Source organism: Myotis lucifugus, unplaced genomic scaffold (genome assembly GCF_000147115.1).
Source record: "Myotis lucifugus unplaced genomic scaffold, Myoluc2.0 scaffold_95, whole genome shotgun sequence".
In the NCBI taxonomy this organism is placed as follows: Eukaryota; Metazoa; Chordata; class Mammalia; order Chiroptera; family Vespertilionidae; genus Myotis; species Myotis lucifugus.
Window position 1 is genome coordinate 3677207 of NW_005871143.1, and position 21468 is coordinate 3698674.

At 42.0% G+C, this 21468-nt stretch overlaps 1 protein-coding gene across 7 annotated transcripts in view; it reads right to left on the minus strand.

Moving 5' to 3' along the window:
• The window catches only part of SIRT5 (sirtuin 5), a 32656-nt gene that overhangs the window by 2208 nt on the left and 8980 nt on the right, over window positions 1-21468 (minus strand). For 3 of the 7 annotated variants that reach the window (XM_014458403.2, XM_006091769.3, XM_023756498.1), the window contains exons 2-8: window positions 20160-20309; window positions 16429-16562; window positions 13240-13465; window positions 10424-10511; window positions 9448-9501; window positions 8072-8195; window positions 2932-3047 (exon numbers count right to left, since the gene is read on the minus strand). In XM_014458403.2, the coding sequence (XP_014313889.1) occupies window positions 2932-3047; window positions 8072-8195; window positions 9448-9501; window positions 10424-10511; window positions 13240-13465; window positions 16429-16562; window positions 20160-20274 (857 nt within the window). In that variant the 5' untranslated portion in view covers window positions 20275-20309. Of the gene's footprint in view, window positions 1-2541; window positions 2644-2931; window positions 3048-8071; window positions 8196-9447; window positions 9502-10423; window positions 10512-13239; window positions 13466-16428; window positions 16563-19968; window positions 20016-20159; window positions 20310-21468 lie in introns of those variants that run through there. The other 4 variants (XR_002830035.1, XR_002830034.1, XM_014458404.2 and 1 more) reach the window with 4 other exon arrangements.

Here is a 21468-nt window from a genome sequence, read left to right on the forward strand (position 1 = left end):
AAGTAATCTGAGTTACGAGCTCCGTCACGGAACGAATTAAACTCATAAGTCAAGGCCCCACTGTATTGGTGTAGATTAAAGAAAACAAATGCTTTCTGAAGACTGGATATCACATCCTTAATGCAAATAGGGCCTTTTCATCCTTGCTTTCAATAAAATGGAAAGAGGGTCTGATAGAATTGTCAGTTAACAGACAATGAAATAAGATACTACTATGGCATTTTAGCATGTAACTTGGAAGGAGGTCCAAAATCTGAGTGGCCATGCCATCTGAAATTCCTTTCATGTCGTGGGTTATGTAGCCCAGTTCTCCCAGTACATCCATCTATAAAAACCAAAAACTAAGAATTACAATTGACATTGAAAAGGTAATACTGAGCTTGGCCAGTGAAAATCAGCCCTGCCATCCCTCAGATGGGAATAAGAGACACAGATAAAGCCAGCTGCAGAGTGAGTAGGAAACATATTTTCCCAGGACAAGCTGCAAAGAATCGTAACAACTCCCTTCTTTGAGTAACTGCATACTTTTTTACTCACATCACATTTATTACAATATATTGTTGTAAGTATTCTATTTTATTAGTTATTGCTGTTAATCTCTTACTGTGCCTAATTTATAAATTAAACTTTATCATAGCTATGTATGTATAGGAAAACACAGTATATATAGGGTTCAGTGCAATCTGTGATTTCAGGCATCCACTGGAGGGTCGTGGAATATATCCCCTGTGGATAAGAAGGGACTTCTGCAGAGCCATACTAGAGGTTAAGTGGTATCTTGTGCTTTTAATTTACATTTCCCTAATGATTAATGATGTTCAGCATCTTTTCAATGTTTTTATTGACCATATGTATATATTTGGAAAACTGTCTATTTGAATCTTTTTTTTTTTAAATATATTTTATTGATTTTTTACAGAGAGGAAGGGAGAGAGATAGAGAGTTAGAAACATCGATGAGAGAGAAACATCGATCAGCTGCCTTCTGCACACCTCCTACTGGGGATGTGCCCGCAACACAGGTACATGCCCTTGACCGGAATCGAACCTGGGACCTTTCAGTCCGCAGGCCGACGCTCTATCCACTGAGCCAAACCGGTTCTGGCTCTATTTGAATCTTTGACCCACTTTTTAATTGGATTATTTGTCTTTTTATTATTGAGTTGTGAGAATTCTTTATATATTCTGGATACACATTCCTTATCAAATATTAGACTTTCAAATATTTTCTCCAATTCTATGGGTTGTCTTTTTCTCTTTATTGATGGTGTCCATTGAAGTAAAGAAGTTTTTAATTTTGATAAAGTCCAATGTATCCATTTTTCCACACTTGATCTTAGCCAAAAGGCCTAGAAGTGATAATTTATCCATTTTTTCTTATGTTACCTGTGATTTTTATGTCATATAAAAGGTTTTGACAAACTCGAGGTCACAAAGATTTACTCCTTCATTTTCTTTTAAGAATTTTATATATTTGTAGCTCTTATATTTAGGCCTCTGATCCCTGTGAGTTATTTTTTGTATATGGTATAAAGGGGTCCAATTCCAATCTTTTGCATGTGGCTATCCAGCTGCTCCAGCACCATTTGTTAAAAAGACTATTCTTTCCATCACTGCTTTCTCTTCATACTTTTTCAAAAGTCAGTTGGCCATAAATGTGAGGTTTTTTTCTGGACTATCAATTCTATTCCACTGATCTGTATGTCTACCCTTATGTCAGTACCCCACTATCTTGAAAACTGTAACCTTGTAGTAAGTTTTGTAATTGGGAAGTATAAGTTCTCCAACTTTATTCTTCTCTTTGTTTTGGCTTTTTGGGTCCCTTGGATTTTCACATAAATTTTAGGATCACCTTGTCAGTTCAGCGAAGAAGCCAGAAGCAATTTTGATAGAGAATGGGTGAATCTGCAAATCAATTTGGGGAGTATTGCCACCTTCATAATATTAAGTTGTCCAATCTGTATACATGGATGTCCTTCTATAGATATTTAGGTTTTCTTTACTTCTTTTGATAGCATTCTGTAGTTTTCAGAGTATAAGTTTTACATAGAGAGTGATTCTTTTTAAAGGATGTCTTTCTAGTTCCTACCACTTATGGATTGAGGACACACACAGGCTGTAGCTGATTAAAAATATCTGGAGAAGATATTATATCAGAATGGCATGGGTGGTACCAACTCATCAGTATTTTAAATATGTGTAGCAGAGTTTGAAAACCACTGACTGAAGTAATGACAAGAGTTTCAGTGGTGTTTTAGAATTTTATTTATTTATGCTTAGTTATTTCTATTGTATCTCATTCTAGAAAGGAATTAAGCAGACTAACAATAAAATATAAACTAAATTAAAAGTGAAGACAAAAAAAGCAGGGGTGAAACAAGAAAGGAAAAAAAGGTGAAGACATGAATGGGGCTAAAAAATGCATACTATGATGATCTACTCTTTCCACACAAACGTGGGAAACAGAATCAGTATCATAACAAAGCCGCAAGTACAAATATTCTTGGCAATTAGACCAGAGACATGTGTGTAGCAGCCTCACCATGAGAGCAGTGGGAAGAAGTTCTGGCTGGTATCTCCAAGGCTTACTGCTCAGCATTCGTTCAGCTTACCTACATCCAAATGCCTGCCATCACTAAATCTACTTAAAAAGACAAATGAAAGCAAAGCCAAAGGAATCAAAGAAAGCTTTCAAAATGTGAAAAAATTAAAGTCTTATGGCAAACCCCTTGTAAAAAGACAGAGCCATCTTAGTCTACAGTTAAGAATATTTTGTTCTTCCAAAAAAGCAACGACAGACCAAATAAAACACAAATTCAGTGTGTCTTTTTTTTTTTTTAAATTAGAACAGAATAGTAGATAAAATGTCTTTAGATGACCAGGTCCAATCCTGCTCAATGCCTTCCATTTCCCACCCTGGTAATCCCTGTACCTGAATTTGTTTGTGGCTTGGGTGATTTCCATGTTAAATTCGGCCACTGGCACGCCCCTGGCAGACACTTGGGGAGCAAACATGGCAGCAGGATAAACCAAGGAGGAAGTTCCTACCTACAAAGCAAACAGATGGAAACAGACAAATGACCACACTATGCGAGAAGAAACATTATTTCAGAAAATCTCACATAAGCCCAGGCAGGTTTGTGGTTGCAGGTGTGGGGGGAAAACTAAGCTGGATGAGATAAATGGAGAGGATTTAAGGGACAAATCAGGAGTTAGGAGGCATCTTTTTTGGCTGATCACTGGAACTCAGAAAGATGTGTTATGAAAAGGAGGGCTGTGCAAACAGAGAAAGTGGCAACGAAATGACTCATCACCTTTGGGGTTAGTTTTGTTTTTGTTTCTGTTCTTTGCAGTGATGTAAATAATCCATGATCCTTTTTTTCTAAGTTAGATAACTCAAAGAAAAAAATAAATACATATCATTCATAACCCTACTACCCCAAGATAACCCTTGCTCACATTTTGATGGATATTCTTTCAGGTTATCCCCTATGGATATCTTATTTAAGAAAAGAGAAACATGCAAATTGACCATACTTTCCCTATGCCCCAAGCCACACCCACCAGCAAATCAGAGCAACTATATGCAAATTAACCCAACCAAGATGGCAGCTGGCAGCCACGGAGCTGGAGCAAGCAGGAGGCTTGGTTGCCCCGGTGATGGAGCTTGGCTTCCCACCCGCCCTGGGTGGCTGTGGCCTCTGCAAAAGGCAACAAAGTTTCAATTATAGAAGATAAATAAATCCCAGATACCTGCTTCCAGCCAGCCTCCACTGGGAGCTTGGGTGGCTAGGGGCCGTGGCCAGCCTGCAAACAGCCATCAGCCCCTCATCCAGGATGGCCAGGCACCCCGGCAGGACCCCCCCAATCTGAAGGGGGAGTGGCCAGCCTAAAAATGGCCCTCAGCCCATCACCCAGGCAGGCCAAGCACCCTAGAAGGCACCCCCACCCTGAAGGGGCTGTGGCCAGCCTGCAAACAGCCATCAGCCCCTCTCCCAGGCTGGCCAGGTACCCCAGTGGGGACCCCCACCCTGAAGGGGCTGTGGCCAGCCTGCAAACAGCCATCAGCCCCTCACCCAGGCTGGCCAGGCACCCCAGTGGGGACCCCCACCCTGAAGGGGGTGTGACCAGTCTGAAAACGACCCTCAGACCCTCACCCAGGCTGGCCAGACACCCCAACGAGACCCCCACCTGATCTGGGACACCCTTCAGGGCAAATCAGCCAGCTCCCACCCATGCACCAGGCCTCTATCCTATATAGTAAAAGGGTAAATATGCAAACTGACCCTAATAGCAGAGTAACTTGGAATCACTGGTCACTATGACACAAGAGATGCCCCCTGGTGGTCAGTGCGCTCCCACAGGGGGAGCTCTGCTCAGCCACAAGCCAGGCTGACGGCTGCCAGTACAGCAGTGGTGGTGGGAACCTCTTCTGCCTCCTCAGCAGCGCTAAGGATGTCCGACTACAGCTTAAGCCTGCTCCCTGCTGGCAAGTGGACATCCCCCGAGGGCTCCCGGGATGCTAGAGGGATGTCTGACTGCCAGCTTAGGCCCAATTCCCCAGTGAGCGGGCCTAAGCCAGTAGGTGGTCATCCCCCAAGGGGTCCCAGACTGCAAGAGGGCACAGGCTGGGCTGAGGGACTCCCCCAAGTGCACAAATTTTTGTGCACTGGGCCTCTAGTAGTTTTATAAACATTCTTTACAAGAATGGGAAGACTAGCTGGCTTATTTCTTCCCTGACTCACTTCTTCTACCTCTGTGACTTTCTAAATAAACTTTTGCTTATATTTGAGTCTTCACTCTGAATTCTTTCTTAGCCAGGACTCAAGTACTGAAGTTTTGTGAAGGGGTAGAGGGGGGTGATTGGGGAGAAGGAATGGGAAGATCAGAACATATTTTACAAACCAGCTTTTTTCACCTAGCCACTGACCCTATACTCAACTTCAGGGTGCACTCAGTAAACACTGGCTGAATGAGTACGCATCCATGAGAAAGTGACTCTGCTTTAAAGACATGTTAAGGAAAATTTGAAATATGCCTACCCTTTGTCCAGTTAATTCCACTTCTAGAAAATTTGTCCTAAGACAATAATTTGATGAGCATGTAAAAAGTTATGTCTGAGGCCCTGGCCAGGTAGCTTAGTGGTTACAGCATCATCCTGGTAATGCCAAGATTGCAGGTTTGAATCCCCCCGTCCAGGACACACACAAAAAGCAACCAATTTAATGCAATAAATAAAAAGTGGAATATCACATCGATGTTTCTCCTCTCTCTAAAAAATTAATCAATACATTTTTTAAAAGAGTTAATGTCTGAGGGATATTCACTATAACATTGTTTAATATGTCAAAAATTTTGAAATAGCCTGAAATGTCCAACAATAGAGAATTGTTTAAATGCATACACCAGAACACTGCATAGCCAATTAAAAGATGATGTACTGACATGGAATATGCTAAGTGAATTGCTAATTGAATAAAATAGTTTCAAAAAAGAACATATATGGACCCATTTAAAAAATTTTTAAATTACCATTTACACCAATATTATTTTATATTGGTTTCAGGTGTACAGCATAGCAGTTAACTATCATATACTTTACAAAGTGCTTCCCCCAGTATTTCCAGTACCCACCTAACATCATAAATAATTATTACAATACTAGAGGCCCGATGCATGAAATTCGTGCAAGGGGCTTGGCCCCTGCTGCCGTAGCGGCCACTTCTGCCTTGGCCCCACCACCGCAGCTTGGTCTGGAAGGTCTAATTAGCATGTTATGCTTTTATTATTATAGACTAGAGGCCCGGTGCACAAAAATTTGTGCACTCGTGGTGGGGATCCCTCAGCCCGGCCTGTGCCCTCTCGCAGTCTGGGACCCCTCGGGGGATGACCGCCTGCTGGCTTAGGCCTGCTCCCTGGGTGATTGGGCCTAAGCTGGCAATCAGACATCCCTCTGGCAGCCCGGGAGCCCTCTGGGGATGTCCACTTGCCAGCAGGGAGCAGGCTTAAGCTGTAGTCGGACATCCTTAGCGCTGCTGAGGAGGCGGGAGAGGCTCCCACCACCACTGCTATACTGGCAGTCGTCAGCCTGGCTTGTGGCTGTGGGAGCGCACTGACCACCAGGGGGCATCTCTTGCATTGAGCGTCTGCCCCCTGGTGGTCAGTGTGTGTCATAGTGACCAGTCATTCCCAGTCATTCTGCTGTTAGGGTCAGTTTGCATATTTACCCTTTTATTATATAGGATAGAGGCCTGGTGAATGGGTGGAGGCCGACTGGTTTGCCATGAAGGGTGTCCAAAATCAGAGTGGGGGTCCCGCTGGGATGCCTGGCCAGCCTGGGTAAGAGGCTGATGGCTGTTTGCAGGCTGGTCAAGCCCCCCGCAGTGGGGACCCTAACCCCATGGAGGTTTGGCCAGCCTGGGTGAGAGGCTAATGGCTGTTTTCAGGCTGGCCACACCCCCTTTAGGGTGGAGGTCCCCCCTGGGGTACCTGGCCAGTCTGGGTGAGGGGCTGAGGGCCATTTTCAGGCTGGCCAAGCCCCCCCGGTGACAGAAGCTCCCAGCCTGTCCCTTTTTTCTTTTTTCTTTTTTATTCAGGGATTTATTTACCTTCTATCATTGAAACTTTGTTGCTCTGAGTGGAGCTCAGAGCCGCCGCGGGAAGCTGCGCTTCCTCCATCATTGGGGAAACCAAGCCTCCTGCTTGCTCCAGCTCCGTGGCTTCCAGCCGCCATCTTGGTTGGGTTAATTTGCATATAGTCACTCTGATTGGCTGGTGGGCATGGCTTAAGGTGTAACGAAGGTACGGTCAATTTGTGTTTGTCTTTTCTTAGTGTAGATTATTGACTAGATTCCCTAAGCTATAATTTACATCCCTAGGACTGTTTCATAACTTCCAATTAGTACTTATCCATTCCTTCACCATTTTCACCCAGTCCCCTAATCAACTCCCCTTTGGCAACCATCAGTCTGCTCTCTGTATCTCTAAGTCTGTTTCAATTTTTTTTTGTTCATTTATTTTGTTCTTTAGATTCCACATGTAAGTGAAATCATATGGTATTTGTTTTTCTCTGTCTGACTTATTTCACTTAGCACAATACCCTCTAGGTCCGTCAATGCTGTCACAAATGGTAAGATTTCATTCTTTTCATGGCTGAGTAGTAATCCATTGTATATATGTACCACATCTTTCTTATCCACTCATTTATTGATTGACACTTGGGTTGCTTCCATATCTTCACTATTTTAAATAAGGCTGCAATTAACATAGGGTGCATATATTCTTTCTAATTAGTGTTTTGGGAGTATGAACACATTTTTTTAAAATTTTAATCAATATGTGTACATCTGCATGTGGAAAGGTCTAGACCAGGGGTGTGCAAACTTTTTTCTGTAAAAGACCAAATAGTGCTGTTTTTTTAAGGTTTTATAGGCCACATGGTCTCTGTTGCAAACATTCAGCTCTGTCAATGTAATGTGAAAGTAACTATAGACTATACAAAGAAGAAAGGGCATGGCTATGTTCCAATAAAACTTTATTAACAAAAACAGGTGGCAGGTCAGATTTGGCCCATAGGCCACAGTTTGCGCATCCCGGGACTAGAAGGAAACATACTAAAATACTAACTGATTATTTTTGTATGGTAGAATTATCAGATTTTTAATTTCTTCTTTTTGTGTTTTCTCAATTAAATTTAATAATGAGCATGTATTATTTTAAAAATTAGAACCAATAACATGCTCTTTTTATGATATATTTTGTGGGGAGAAAAGGATTTGAGAAGCCGAAGACATGGTCTTGCATTGTTTTGTATTTTAAGATAAATTCTTATTCACTGTTTTTTAGTTTTTATGTAGAACACCACAACTCTCAAAACACATCTTAAGAGAAGGAAAGAAGGAAGGAAAGTAGGAAGGGATGAAGGAATGGAGGGAGGGAGGAAGGGAGGGAGGGAAGGAAGAAGGAAGGAAGGGAGGGAGGGAGGGAGGTTGGGAGGGAGGGAACAACATTAATCTCCACCCCAGTCCTGGTGTTTCAGAAAATCCCCACAATCAGGTAAGAACGAAACCTACCACTAGACATAAGTCACAGAGGGACAGCTCTTTGTCAACCTCCTCCAGAATGGCAGAGTCCAGGTTTTCTCCAAACCACACTACATAAGGTCGCAGCAGGCCCCCGCACCCTGCCTCTTCACACCTGTAAAAACATCATCCTTAACTCAACCTTGCCTGAAGGTCTGCCAGGTGGGTCGGAGGAAGACCAGGGGCTGCCCCAAATCCAGTCTGTCCAGATAGGTCACCTCATCCTCTGATCACCATCCCTGCTCTCCCAGCCCATAGGAGCTTGTCTTGAATATGAAGCACTAACTTTAACTGCCTTATAAAGTTTCTATTTGTCTGAATGCATTGGGTTGATTTAGAGACAAATGTGTTTCAGCCAAGCTTGACCTTCTCTTTAAACAGTTTTCTCTTTCACAGTGACTTCATCACCCTCATGGGCATGACTCTGCTCAGTGACCCAGGCCTGGGAGGACACACTGGACTAAGATTTGTCTCAAACACCCCAATCATCCCCTAACTTCATCAATGACCTCCTTTTATTTTCTCGGAGATTCGCCTCTCTCTGGTCCTGTCTATAGTCAAGCTCTCCAGTATCAATTACTAGAAATCTGTCACCATTTCCTCCCCACTCTCTCTTAGTCATTTTATTCTACCTTCTAAAATAACCTCCCCCAAACATAGTTTTCATCATATTAATGTCTTACCCAGGAACCCCTCAGGATTCCCTGTTCTTTCAGATAGAAACTAGCATTTAGTAATGAAAAGCCTTATTAAGAAAAATAAAAAGGGTTCTGTGGTCAAATAAACCAGTGAAACATTAGCATATTGTAACAACTTTTTAGAGAGTAACAATGTACTTTAGCATATGAAATGTTCTGAGAAGTCCTACAGTAAAGCAAACATACTCTGACTTGGTTTAATCTAGTGTGATCTGAGCACATAACATCTTTTTTTCAAGCAATGCCTATGAACATCACATGGATATAGTGCTCGCTGAAACACTTTTGGACGTGCTATTTTAATATCTGGCTTTGAAAACTTGACAAAAATCTTTCTACATTTTTAAAAAAATCTACAACGTTTTGGTCCTATAATTTCATCTTTGCAAGACCTTTTACTGTCTCCATAAACCTGGATAAATAACACTGATGAGGAGGAAGAGGAGGAAGATGACAGTAACTAATGAAAAGCAAGAAGGATTGAAAAGCAGTTCTCTTTCCACAGGTTTGGTTCATCCTCTCTATTTCTGCCCTTGGCCTCATAGGTCAGGGCTGGTATTTACATTTGAGGATTTAAGAGGCATCTCACCAAATGAACTTGGATTTTGATTCCTAATTTTCTTTTCTTGCAACCTGGAACACCAAGTATAGATTAAAGATTTTACCCACCGGGGAAGTTTCTCCAATGGGATTCTGGCATCTTGCGTTTCGGGTTCTGGAGCACTGAATAAACAATATTAGAAAAGAGAACATGTCATTGGTATCATCAAAGAACAAAGGAATAACATAACCCAATAAGTATGTATATTTGCATAGCAGGGTATGGTACAAAACTCCTAATTAATACATGAGCTACTCAAAGAATGGACACCAACTAATTACTAGTGGTTTTACCTCAAGAGGGAATTTGTATGTGGGGAGGATGTAAAGCAGCCATATGCGCTAATGGGGGAGTTTCGTGACTTACATTTTATATGTTATCATTTGAATCTTCTTCGACATTATGTTAATATATTTCTTGTATACTTTATACTGATTTAAAATGATCAGGTAGAATTGTTCTCAATATTCTGAGTCTACTCTTAATTTCTTTCCCTAACTACAATAATAGTACACATTCATCATAGAAATGTTGAAAAATTCAAAAAGATATAAAGCAGAAATCACAATTACCTATCATCCCACCACTCCTGATAATTGCTGTTAAAATTTTGCACTCAAAGGCTTGTACCTGGGTTGCAGGTCTGATCCCCACCCTGCTGGGGCACATGTGGGAGACAACCAATCGATGTATCTCTGTCATGTTGATATTTCCCTCTCTGTCTTTTCCTTCACTCTCTCTCTCTCTCATCTTCCCTCCTCCCTTTCACTCTCTAAAATCAATGAAAAAATATCCTCATTTCTTGGGTGAGGATTAAAAAAAATACAAAGTTGGGATCAAACTGTATAGAGTTAGATCCTGTGGTTTTCACTTAATATTATAAATTGAGAGCAAATATTTCTTTCATAATATGGTATAATGTATTGGATCCTATTTTTTATAAATATCCATGCAAATCTTAGATTAATGTTTCATTTCCTCGCATTTATGTTCAATTTAAAAGAGAAAACAACACACGCTCATTCTATAGTACAGCATAATTACCCTTTTCCTGCAAAAGCTTCACAAATTGGACTCTTGTAATTCTCAGCCACAGCCCCACAAGAAGTGCATTGAGTTTTGAATATGCTACCTGAAAAACATAAGTCAAGCAAGACCAGAAATAATATCATCAAGAGCAACTGTCTCCGTGTCCAAAAGGGTACAAAATCACTTAGTTTTTATATGTTCATTTTAGCAAATGGGCCTACCCTAGGCATCATGGGAAATGTAAAGGCATGCAGTATTATTGAACAAGCCAGGAGCATCTGTCCTCCTGGACTTTGTACTCTTAAAGGGAAGAGAGACAGATGAAATAATCATTCATGACTAAGGAGCTCTCACATTACTCAGAGTGATGCTCAGGTAGGCCTGAACTGATCAATAGGATAGATGAAGCCAACCAACTAAGGGCATGATTTACTAAGTACATGATTGATAAAGGTTCAGTAGCTTGGGATGTATTTACAAATCTTAATTTTAAATTAATAAAGCTTGAATATTTTATCTAAAACCAGATCAATCAATAATTAATAAACTAATAAATGAAGAAAATAACTGCTAAAACTAGCAACCATTTGTTGAGCTCACCCAATAATGGTGACCACAATTCACTACATATTGTCATGTGCCCAGTGCTGAGCTGAGCATGTCACACACACTGTGGTGGATACACATTGTTCCATTGTCCAGTGTCACTTTGTTGAGGACCCATCTCTCCTCTATCTCATGCCAAACTGATGAAGGTGTCAATCACATCCTAAAATACAAGCTTGGATACACGTTTCAGACTGGTCCAATCCCAGTACCCCATCCCTCTAGCGATAGTGTTTGGTTAAAAGCAGGTAAGTGACCCAATCAAGGCCCCCCGAGGTTTGTTTTCTGAGGAGAGAGCTAAGTTAGAGTGAGCCTGGAGCTGCCAGACGTTACTTTGCTGGCACATGTAGGTGATCAACTACAGAGGGAGAGGTAAAGTAACTCTGAGTGAGCCAAGTTGAGGGAAGGAGAGGCAGAGAGGCAGGGAGAGAAAGACAGTGAGCCTGCTGCTGATGTCAGCTTCTCCCAGGCTCCTCAGTGTTGCCAACCAATGTACCTATTTTGTCAGTTTTAGCATGGCTACTTTCCCGTTAACATCTCTGAAGTTCAGACGCGTCCTGTAACTGCCCCTGGCCACATGACGGGTGTGATGTGGTTGCCATAGCCAGCACTTGCACAGACTTGTTGAAGGATTACACCAATGACTGACATGTGTCCTGACTGGACAAAGGCAGCCTCTGCATATTTCAGCCAACAAACCAGTTAAGGTCCATTTGGGGAAGAAAAATGAGTCCTGGTTGTCATCTAGATCCCTTCCACTCACACCTTTTGGTAAGATCAAGAAAGGCCAACGTCAAACCTGCAGAATGTGTGTCAGCAGCTTGGGAAGGAAACCCAGAGATAAGAGAGGATCCCCCTTTAGGAAATGCTGCATCACCGATCCCACACACTGTGGAAAACACAGTCACTGACACCTCGGAGACCTTCAGAAATCATTCAAAAGAAATATCTTAACCACTCTATTTTACCCATGTTTTGTTTTTTATATGCATGAGAGTGATAGTTTCTAAAAATATGTATCTAAATAAGTTTTAACAAGCCCTTTCTATTTGTATAAAATAGTGAATTCTAAGGAGTAATAAAATATGATATCATGGTTTGGGCAGATTATTTTCTTTCTAAGTATCACATTAAAAACATGTTGCGTCTTCAATTTGATGAAAGAAAGGGCTTCCTTTTGTTTTTACCTGAATTTGAAGAGAGTTCTCATCACTTGCAAACAAAAAAGTCCCAACTAATATGTATATATTATCTTATTTAATGCTTAAAATAACTGAATTCCGATTTTATACATTCTACATGGCAAGTGACAGCCTACAATCTGACACTGCAGAGAAACGAGAAGAGCCATGTGGAAAGTATCCTAGATCCAACAGAAGAAGGTGCCAAAAAGACTTCGGTTAGTAGGTGGCTGACACTGTTAGGACACAAAAGAGGGATGGGATCCAAGCGCACAGTGCTCAACCCTCATTATCAGGGTGACCATAAGCCTAGGCAAAAATGGGCAACCTCACGACGTACGCACACAAGCACCATCCCCATTGGCTCACTGTTCCTGGAAAAGCCACTATCAGAAATGCATCCCTTGGAATTAAAGTTTTGTAGACTCTTAAATGCAAATGTCCTTGGGGGAAAAATCCTTGCTTGCCCATTGATGCTCTTGTATGAATGGGTTTATTAGATTTTTGGTGAGAGCAAAGAGGGGAAAGGGGTAAGAAGACAAGAGGGGGAAAGGAGGCTGTCGTCAGGGAAGAGAGGGAAAGCCAGAGGGACCTAAGACAAAACCTATGTGTGTCACAACTTGGTGGGCTTGATTCAGTGAAGGTCGCTGAGCGGGTAGCTCCCTAAGGGCTGGAGGGCTTAGCAGAAGCACAGCCTCAGCAGACAGTACCAAGTGGGACAAAGGGAAAGTAAATAGATGCCCCAGGAATGCCAAGGCCCCCCATGCCAGATCCTGCTAAAGCCACCTGTCCAATGGCCCACCCCTCCTGGTTCCCTTCAGCCCAGCTGGGCAGTTGTCTCTAGCACAACCCCCTCAAGAGCTGCTCAGGGAGGGGTACGCACGCAGCTGTGCAGGCTAGCGCTTTCGCGGGGTAACAGGCGCACGCCAGACACCTGGGTGTGTTGTCAAAATGCAGATTCTGTCAGTGAGTCCAGGTGGAAAATGGCAGGACATATGCTTTCAAGTCTAGTTTCCCTCCCCGTGTGAGGCTGGGGGTTCTCACCATGGATTTCCAGAAGGTTCTTGGTACCAGCCTTGCGGTGCAGCTCATCGATGTTTTGGGTGATGACCATGACCCGGCGGCCCTGCTCACGCAGCCGGGCCTCACACTCAGCGATGGCGAGGTGCCCGGGGTTTGGCTTCACGCGCAGTATGACTTCCCTCCGGTAGTGGTAGAACTCCCACACCAGGGACGGGTTTTGGGCAAAGGCCTCAGGAGTGGCCAGGGTCTGGGGGTGAGAGGGGGCAGGAGTCAGGGAGGGAAAGAGCGCTCAGGCTCCGTCCAGAGCACAGGCAGCGGGGCGCAAACGGAACCTTGGAGTGCCGGGGGCAGTGGCGGAAAACACTGGCAGGCCCCTCTTTCCCTACAATGGGCAGGCAGCTCTGGGAGGGTGCAAGCTGGCACACGTCTGCTTAGGTTCGTGCAGCGTGGCAGCCACAGGGCAGGGGCCTGGGCACCAGCCTGTGTCCCAATCCTGGGACTAACAAGGGACCTTGGAGAAATTGGTTTTAATTTCCCCAATTATAACTCAGAGAAAATACAACCTGTCCCATTTGACCCTCAAGGACGTTATGAACATGAGGTAAAGTAATATGCAAGAAGATAATTTAGGTTGGAGCTCCAAAATGTATGGAGTCAGTATCATTTGTCCAGGAAAAAAAGTGAAATGTAAAATGTCCAATTGAAGTATAATGGCCATAGTTGAGAAACTCAGTTTTTATCACTTACAGTTACACACTCACCATACACATTATATTAACAAAACATAGAAGAATATGTATTTTAAGGTGCAATGCCTCTTCTAGGACAGACAAATCTCATCTACAGTGAACAGACAGCAGAGAAGTAGTTGTCTAGGGCTGGAAGCTGACAGGAAACATACAAGGGAACCTTGGCAATGACCAAAATATTCTGTATCTCCGTGGTGGCAGTGGTGGTATCATGCATTTTATTTTACTGTAAAGGTCCCTAACTGCCTGGTAGCCATGTCAGCCTTCATTTGGGGAGTGGATCATCTACGCTGTGGATTATCCATTTCAACCCTGTACTTCCTTCCTTCCTGCCCTCTACTTAGAGCACATGAACCTGGATATACAGGGGTGGGCAAAAGTGGATTTACAGTAATTAATTAATAAAACAAGAATAAACTGTGCTTCGTCAACTCACAACTGTAAGCCTACTTTTGTGCCCCACCCTGTATGTGTCCTGGGAACACAGCTGGAGTCAAACGTAATCTATTGCTTCCCCACAAAATCAGCTGCTCTGACCTGACTGACCACCCTCTGTAAGTTCCTCCTGACACCATATGAGCCCCATCCCCTGATTCTCTAAATTAGGGGAGGCTCTCTGTGGCTCCTCTTTCTTGTGGGACCCTAATGGCCCTCACTCTTCCTTCTCCTCTCCTTCACCTTTAGGGTGATGATGCCATGTCTACATCCCCAGGCTTTACCTGGAGGGCAGCAGAGAGGTGACAGAACATCCTAAACCCGTGGTCGGCAAACTGCGGCTCGTGGGCCACATGCGGCTCTTTGGCCCCTTGAGTGTGGCTCTTCCTAAGCCTTAGGAGTACCCTAATTAAGTTAATAACAATGTCCCTACCTATATAGTTTAAGTTTAAAAAATTTGGCTCTCAAAAGAAATTTCAATCTTTGTACTGTTGATATTTGGCTCTGTTGACTAATGAGTTTGCCGACCACTGTCCTAAACCAAGCATGTCAAACTCAAAGGCTAACATGGGCCAAGTAAACAAGGAGCAAGTTTATGTGGGCCTCAAAAAAACAAAAGCTTCAATTTTCATAGAAACATAGGTTTATTTCTATAGAGACATGCTGAATACAAAGGGCTGAAATAAATGAGTGATTGTTAACATAAAATAATAGAACATTTTAATAAAAATTAATATTTTTTCTTGAACATTAACTTACCAGACACTGAATAAGTGCACAAATTAATAAGCATAACACAAATAAACCTATTTTTCTTGTTCTCTGAAAGTGAAATATTTCCTGTTTTTCACACCAAACAAGTCAGTACAAGACTAATGACATGGCAATTGGCAGCTAAAATATTTGCTGCTAGTATTAGTGGAGAGAAATGGTGCACTTGTGCATAAGGTGCATAAGTCATGTAAGGCGCATAAGGGAAATGAATGCAACATGATTATAATAATCAGTCATTAACAAATGTTGTAGTTATTAATAATTATGTATAACGGGATATTGTAAAAATTAAATAACGAAATTTTTATTAAAATGTTTCTTACATACCGTTACATTCGCTGGCCCCAAAAATATTCGTTGTGGGTCACATGCGGCCCACGGGCGGCAAGTTTGACATGCTTGTCCTAAACATTTGCCATCCTGAGACCTTTCATTCAGGAAAGAAGGGCAGGTTCATTAACCCTTCACACAATAAAAAATCACCTGCTAAATTTGGAAGTCAAGTATTGAAGTAATTATTTATGATTGCTTTCATTCAACCAAGAAACATCTATTAAGCACCTACATTGTTCCAGAGTTCTCAGAGCTGGGGAAGGAACAATAAATGAAACAGACAAAATTTCCTGCACTCAAAATTAGGGATTGCCTGGGGGAGCGGAGGAGACTGACTGCAAAGGGCCTTGAGGGAATAATCCGGGGTACAGAAATGTTCCACATGTGATCTTGGTGGTAGCTACACTCTGTATACACTTGTTAGAAGTTATTGAATTGTATACTTAAAATTGGTGAATTTTATTGTATGGCTAATATACCTCAATAAAAATTTTTAAAAAAATCTACACCCCCAAAGAACTTAATTTCTAATGGCCTTCATATAAAGTTTTGAACATTAACCTCTAGGCCTTCAAGAATTCAACTTCAGTGTTATATGAAAAGTTCACAGAAACTTTAAAAATGTGTAATACTTAATTTCAATATCTATAGTAATGAATTATGCTAATCAAGGTTTTCTGATTCTACTTTTTTTATCTGAAAAAATGCAAATTATAAAAAATAAGGGAAGTGGCTGCTTTGCTTAAATCTCAGATCTTAATCATATGGACACTGTGTCGATGCCAAAATGAACAGGACAAGAGTCACTGCCAATTTCAAAACTTTGCTCTCTGGGTCTCAGCCATCATTAGGTTCTGAGTCAAACTCTGTTATGGCCTCATTCAGAACAGCCTCTTAATATTCTGGAAACACTACTAACCTGAGCTTGCCATTTCCTCCAATAACCTCCGGCTCCTCTGAAAGTTGGAATCCCACTTTCAGCACTAATACCAGCCCCTGAAATGATGACTATGTGGTTTGCTTTTGCAAAAAGTTTCCGAAAATCGGCCATACCTAAAGAGAGAATAAAATCTTTATCAATCCAGTGCACCATTTGGATATTTATATCTCATACCAATCATCTGCCTAGGTTTCCCCTGCTCTCTGAAAGTAGAGTGTTTCTTATGAAAACTTGCATAAAGCAGAGAAGCAACTACCTTAGGGCACGTTTTGCTAATGGATGCACAGAATAAGTGGAGATAAAGCACAGATGCTCACAGACACAGTTCAAAGCTGTAGCGCTTGATGCTGAATGTAGCTTCCAGAGAAGGAGCTTGGGGGGGCCACTCTTGCTGCTGGGGTGTGCCCTGTCTCTGTAACTCGCTGCAAGACTAATGCTGAATGCTATTTTTGTTTTAAACCTTTTTTCAATGCAAAATCCTCTTCAGTTTTCTTTTGGTTAGCGAAAACAGATACTAATTTAGTTTTTTGTAATAGTGAAGTGGTGTAGAGCAGCGGTCGCCAACCTTTTGGACCTCACGGACCACCGGTTGGCGACCGCTGGTGTAGAGCAAACTTTGGAAAAGCAGGAGATATCTATATTTTGAAACTTGACCTTGTATGACATTATACTTTAAGATACTCAAATAAAAATCATTCCTATATCATGAAAACACTATCCATGCCCTTGATGTGTGAATGTACAACATCTTAAGAAAGAAGCAGGGCCTTCAAGCACACAGCACTGGCTCTGAATCTCAGCTCCACCTCCACCCATGTGTGAGATCTTCTGTGAATGACTGACCTTCTGCTATCCTGGGCTCCCTTCGCAATTTAATGTGCACAATACTGTCCTCCCCAGGACAGGGCTGCTATGAAGATTAATGGATGGGCATGCAACTTCCCTCATGAAAGTAAAGACAAGCTGTGTGTGTGTGTGTGTGTGCGCGCACACACACACAGCTTCTTTCAGCATTACTACCAAAGGTCAGGATGAGGGCCCCTCCCGTGAACAAATGCTGTGCCCTAAACCTAGACACATGACTTTTTCCTTTACGGCTCAAATAAGAGCTAGACTTTTCAACAAGATGTCATCAGAGACTTGGAGTAACAAAAGGGAATTGAACATAGAGAATAACATGGCAGTGCGTAATCATAGTCACAGACCATGGCTTGCCCTCTAGATCAAAGGCCTTGCTCTGCACCTCCAGGCATTCTACCCTGATCTCAGACCAACACAGCAGTAGCCATTACTGAGTGAGGGCTCACCTCACCCCAGGCTGTGCCAAGCACTTTACATGGGTCACAGTATGAGTTTGCCCCTGAAGAGAATGTCCTCATCCCAGGATAAGAACAAGGAGCCAGACTTGACAGTGCCACTGTGTCTCTTGGGTGGCAGAGTATTAGGTCAGGACCCAGCATATGGCTGAGGGCAACACCCTTCTCTCACAGACACTGCGGCTCTGCAGGCCCTCATGCGAGGGGTAAGTGCTTAGCTCCAGCAGGCCAGATGTAAGCCGTACAGAGCTGAGCATAAACTTCAGGGAGAAGTGAGACTCCCTCTCTGCCCTCTACCTGGAAAAGCGAGTGCCAGACCAGCATTGCCTGGGGCTGGCCTGGGCCATGAAGCAGACATCTAGGAGTGGCCAACCTGTGCTAACAGAAAAATTCAGCAAAAAATGGAAGTGAGTCCCACAGCTGATGGAGTGGACTTTCTGGTCTTCCAATGGCAACCAAGGTTAACCCTTGGGCTGACTGAGCACACACTAAGAGATGGAACTGGTTTCAGAAACAGAAAAGCAGAGGCTCCAGCTCCCTGCTGGCCACATTCCTGGAGCTCTCTGGGATCATTTTTCTCCCAGCAAGGCTCAAAGGAATGAAGATGGCTCAGGCACATTGTTGCCTTTAGGTATAACCAGCCCAACTACCTGCCAGCCATGTTAACACTCTGCCTACCCTCACATACCTTTCAGAAATGGACTGATGTGAAAAATAAGGCCTGCTAAAGCTGTCCAACCAAGAATATTTCTGAAAAAAATATCTAATCTGGGTGGATCAGAGTTTGTAGTCCGATCTATCCCCTGAGAGAACAAGATGCTAACTACATCTTGTAACTATTTATATGACTCCTGGGTTGAACCATACAAACATATTTAAGGATTTCAAATTTCACCCATAAAACTTTCCCCCGCTCTGAAAGCCTTTTCTACCTCAAATGTAAAGTCTGTCATCCTTTTGATGAATACATTCCCAGGTCAGAGTGACTTCTACTAAGGTACCACTTTAAGCAATTTCTAGAAACAGATAAAGAAGTCAACTCAGGTTTGGTTTTTGGAAAACAGGATGTAAGCTATAATGTTAAAGCTGTGTTATAGACAATATTTCCTAACTGCTCAAGGAAAACACACCAGCATGTTTTGCAGTTTCAACCCAGGTGGCCCACTTTTTGTCAAGCACATGCTTCTGGGTCCCACCACAGCCTCTAGCAGCCTGTCCTGCATAGCTGTGAACACTAAGGGTTGGACAGCTGAGTGGAACTGGGTTATTTGGGCTCTTTATTGTTCCTGAGATTGGGCAAAATAGAAGGAGGTATTATTACAATTCAGCAGACTTGTAGTATTAGAAAAAGTTATCCAAAAGTTGAAAATGAGGCAAAAAGAGTTCAACTTGGCCTTTCAATGCCACACTGAAAAACTGTTTAACAAGGATCATTTATTATACAAATATGTTAAACTCTATACCCACTACAGAGGAAGGACCCAGATATATTAACTTGTAGGTTTTTGTCAGGTAGAGATTTACAGAGGATACATGAAATCTTATGCTAATCAACAAAATAACCTTCTTGATTAAATAACATATAATTTCCCCAAATCAGGGAAGAGGATGGATGCCTTAAAACAAAGATCAGGCTTGTCATGCCTGCCATAAATTGCTAGCAGCCTTCTGAGCATATTACAGGAACTAGTTTCAGGGAAGGACATGCTGCTGGCTCCAGACTTGCTTACTCTCAACCATAAAAATGACCTCCACTTGACCAGCTTTAAGATAATCATTGGGAATGGACTGTGCTGACTTACATATAGAAAACTTTCAACCCCACCTACCCCTGATTTCTTTGTTCTGCTTTCCCTCTCCTTCCTAATAAAAACCTCTGCCCGCACTGAGATGTTAAGATGATCTTTGGGATGAGAGTCCCCCATCTTTTCAGGTTGCCAGCACTTGAATAAACCTCTTTCCTTCTCACCAGCACCTGTCTTACAAGTTTGGCTTTGGTTGCTGCAGGCAGCCAACCCTGTGTTTGGTTAGAGATACAAATCATTTCTGTCCAGTAAAAAAAATTTAATCCAATATTACCCTGTAGGACAATCATCAGCTTTACTCTCCTGCAGAGAGCTGAAGGGTTTAAAATACAAATCATGTGTGAAAGGCGTAAGTGCAAATATTTTATGAGAAGCAACAAAGTCTTAAACAGACTTACCTTAACTATTAAGAGATCATCTCTGACCTGTCTTGGAAGGGGCTTGCCTAAGGAGAAAAGGACAGAATGGCCTCTTCCAAAATCTTGCCCAGCACCCACTTCGATATAATCATTCCCCTCAAAGTGTAGGAACTTTCAGGTACTTCAAATTCCATTAGAGATGAGGAGATGGCAGGCTAAGAAAGACCTACTTGAACTTGGACGAGCCATTGTTAGGCAAATCTTGGTTCCTGTGGCAACTGGAGACTTCAATCCACAATACAGTTGGGAAATTAATCGGCTGGGGACAATCTGGAGAAGTCCCATCAGGTTTTCTTTATAGTATTAATTCTTGAGATGGACTTCAGAAAAATCACAAAAACAAATAGAAACAATCAGAAAATACTTGTATTTCACAAATATACATTATATATGTACATATATTATATATGTACATATGAAGGCCTTTACAATATTTTTAGTGTCAGATCTTCATGGTATTCAGCTGTTTTCAATTGGTTCTCAAGAGCATCTACGTGCCCTGGAGCAGTGGTTCTCATGTGTGGTTCCCCAGACCAGCAGCAACAAAACCACCTGAGATTTTATTAGAAATACAAAGTCGTGGGATCCACTCCAGGCCCATGAATCAGACATTTTGGGGATGGGGGGCCCACATTTGTGTCCAGGTGATTCTGATGCTCAAATTTGAGAATCTGCCTTAGAAGATTGAGAAGGGGTTAGATGTGAGAATTCATTTGAGAAACAGGTTCAGCTGCTTTTAAAAAGATGTGAAAATCATTGGCCTCTCATTTTTTGGTTAAAATACTGTTCTATAAGAATGTAAATTCTGAGAACTGAAGTAAGCAGAAAAAATATTTTTATGACAATAAACAGGATAAAGGTGTTCTGTGAAATTATTTACGTTTAATAGGAGAACACCAAGGCCTATGAGATAGTGCGAGGCCAAAAACTGTAAGCAATTCAAATGGCCATCAACGTATAAATGGGTAAACAAATTGTGGTCTATCCATGCAATAAAATACTGTTCAGCAATAAAAGAACCAACTGCTAATACGTAAAACAACATGGATGAATTTTTAAAGAATCAGATAATAGTAACCTGCAGTGGAAAAACCTGGCAGACACTATCTTAACCAAGTAGTCAAAGTGAATCTTCAGTAATAAGACACTGACTTCATGTACCCACCTGGTAGGATGCAATGAGGAGGGCAAAACATCATTTGTGTTGTATTTTCCCAAAAAAATGCATTTGCTCAATTTAATTATAAGCAAGCATCAGAAAAATCCCTATTGAGGGTCATTCTACAGCAAAACTGGCTAATACTCTTTAAAAACGTTATCAAGGTTATGAAAGATAAAGACAGGGGACTTGTCCCAGGTTGGAGATTGAAGAAACAGGACAACTAAATGCAATGTGATATCCTAGATTGGATTCATAACTTGAAAAAGATCTTTAGTGAGAGAACTGACAAAATTTGAATGAAGTCTGAAAATTAGTTA